The sequence below is a fragment of the Thalia democratica genome, chromosome 2 (genome assembly GCF_965202585.1).
Source record: "Thalia democratica chromosome 2, ktThaDemo2.hap1.1, whole genome shotgun sequence".
Taxonomy (NCBI): domain Eukaryota; kingdom Metazoa; phylum Chordata; class Thaliacea; order Salpida; family Salpidae; genus Thalia; species Thalia democratica.
In genome coordinates this window covers 81,468,743-81,469,661 of record NC_139166.1, presented here as the reverse complement: position 1 = coordinate 81,469,661, position 919 = coordinate 81,468,743, and the positions used below count along the sequence as shown (strand labels likewise).

At 40.2% G+C, this 919-nt stretch overlaps 1 protein-coding gene across 1 annotated transcript; it reads right to left on the bottom strand.

Annotated features, from left to right (window-relative positions):
• Positions 1–277: 277 nt before the first annotated feature.
• On the bottom strand, positions 278–691 carry LOC145829014 (histone H3.3A-like). Its single transcript, XM_082936755.1, has one exon. It carries the CDS (start codon positions 689–691, stop codon positions 278–280), a length of 414 nt encoding a protein of 137 aa, XP_082792881.1.
• Positions 692–919: the final 228 nt, after the last annotated feature.

Genomic DNA, 919 nt, shown 5'->3' with positions numbered 1-919 from the left:
CAAAGCATCATGTCACGACGCAGTAAAGGATTAGTATATCAATCCTAGCTTTAGATAGGTACAGAGGAATAAAACACTGATTAACACTTATAGTTTTTTTAGTTAAATATATTTAGTTATCTACATAAATTTAGAAATAGTGTGAAATGTTATCTAATGATAAATATAACTTATAATTTAATTGATATTTTTTTTTGTTCAAGGTAAAGTTAATTAGACGGTGGCCCTTAAAAGGGCCGTGGGGCCAGTGTTTGAAACACCAGAAGTTGTGTGCTTTTTAAGCACCACGTTCACCACGAATGCGGCGAGCCAACTGGATATCCTTTGGCATGATGGTCACTCGTTTGGCGTGGATGGCGCACAGGTTGGTATCCTCGAAAAGTCCGACCAAGTAGGCTTCGGAAGCTTCTTGCAAAGCGCCGATAGCCGCACTCTGGAAACGCAAGTCGGTCTTGTAGTCTTGAGCGATTTCACGCACGAGACGTTGGAATGGCAGCTTGCGGATCAAAAGCTCAGTGGACTTCTGGTAACGACGGATCTCACGAAGAGCCACGGTACCTGGGCGGTAACGATGAGCCTTCTTGACTCCACCGGTGTTTGGTGCACTTTTGCGTGCAGACTTGGTGGCGATTTTCTTGCGGGGAGCTTTTCCTCCAGTTGATTTGCGGGCGGTTTGTTTTGTGCGGGCCATTGTTGTCTCGACTGTAGAATCACTCTAAACTGTTACTTATATACTCTAAATGCGTTACGGACGTAAACGAAGTGTGACCAATTTTGGACTTTTTTGACTCAAAATTCACAACTTTAGTTAATAAGTTTTCAACAAAGATTGAGAAAATCAGAAATTTGTTTTCAAAAATAAATTATTTATATACATATTTTATTCTAAATAAAGCTGTCAACTTAAAATCAGGTAAAT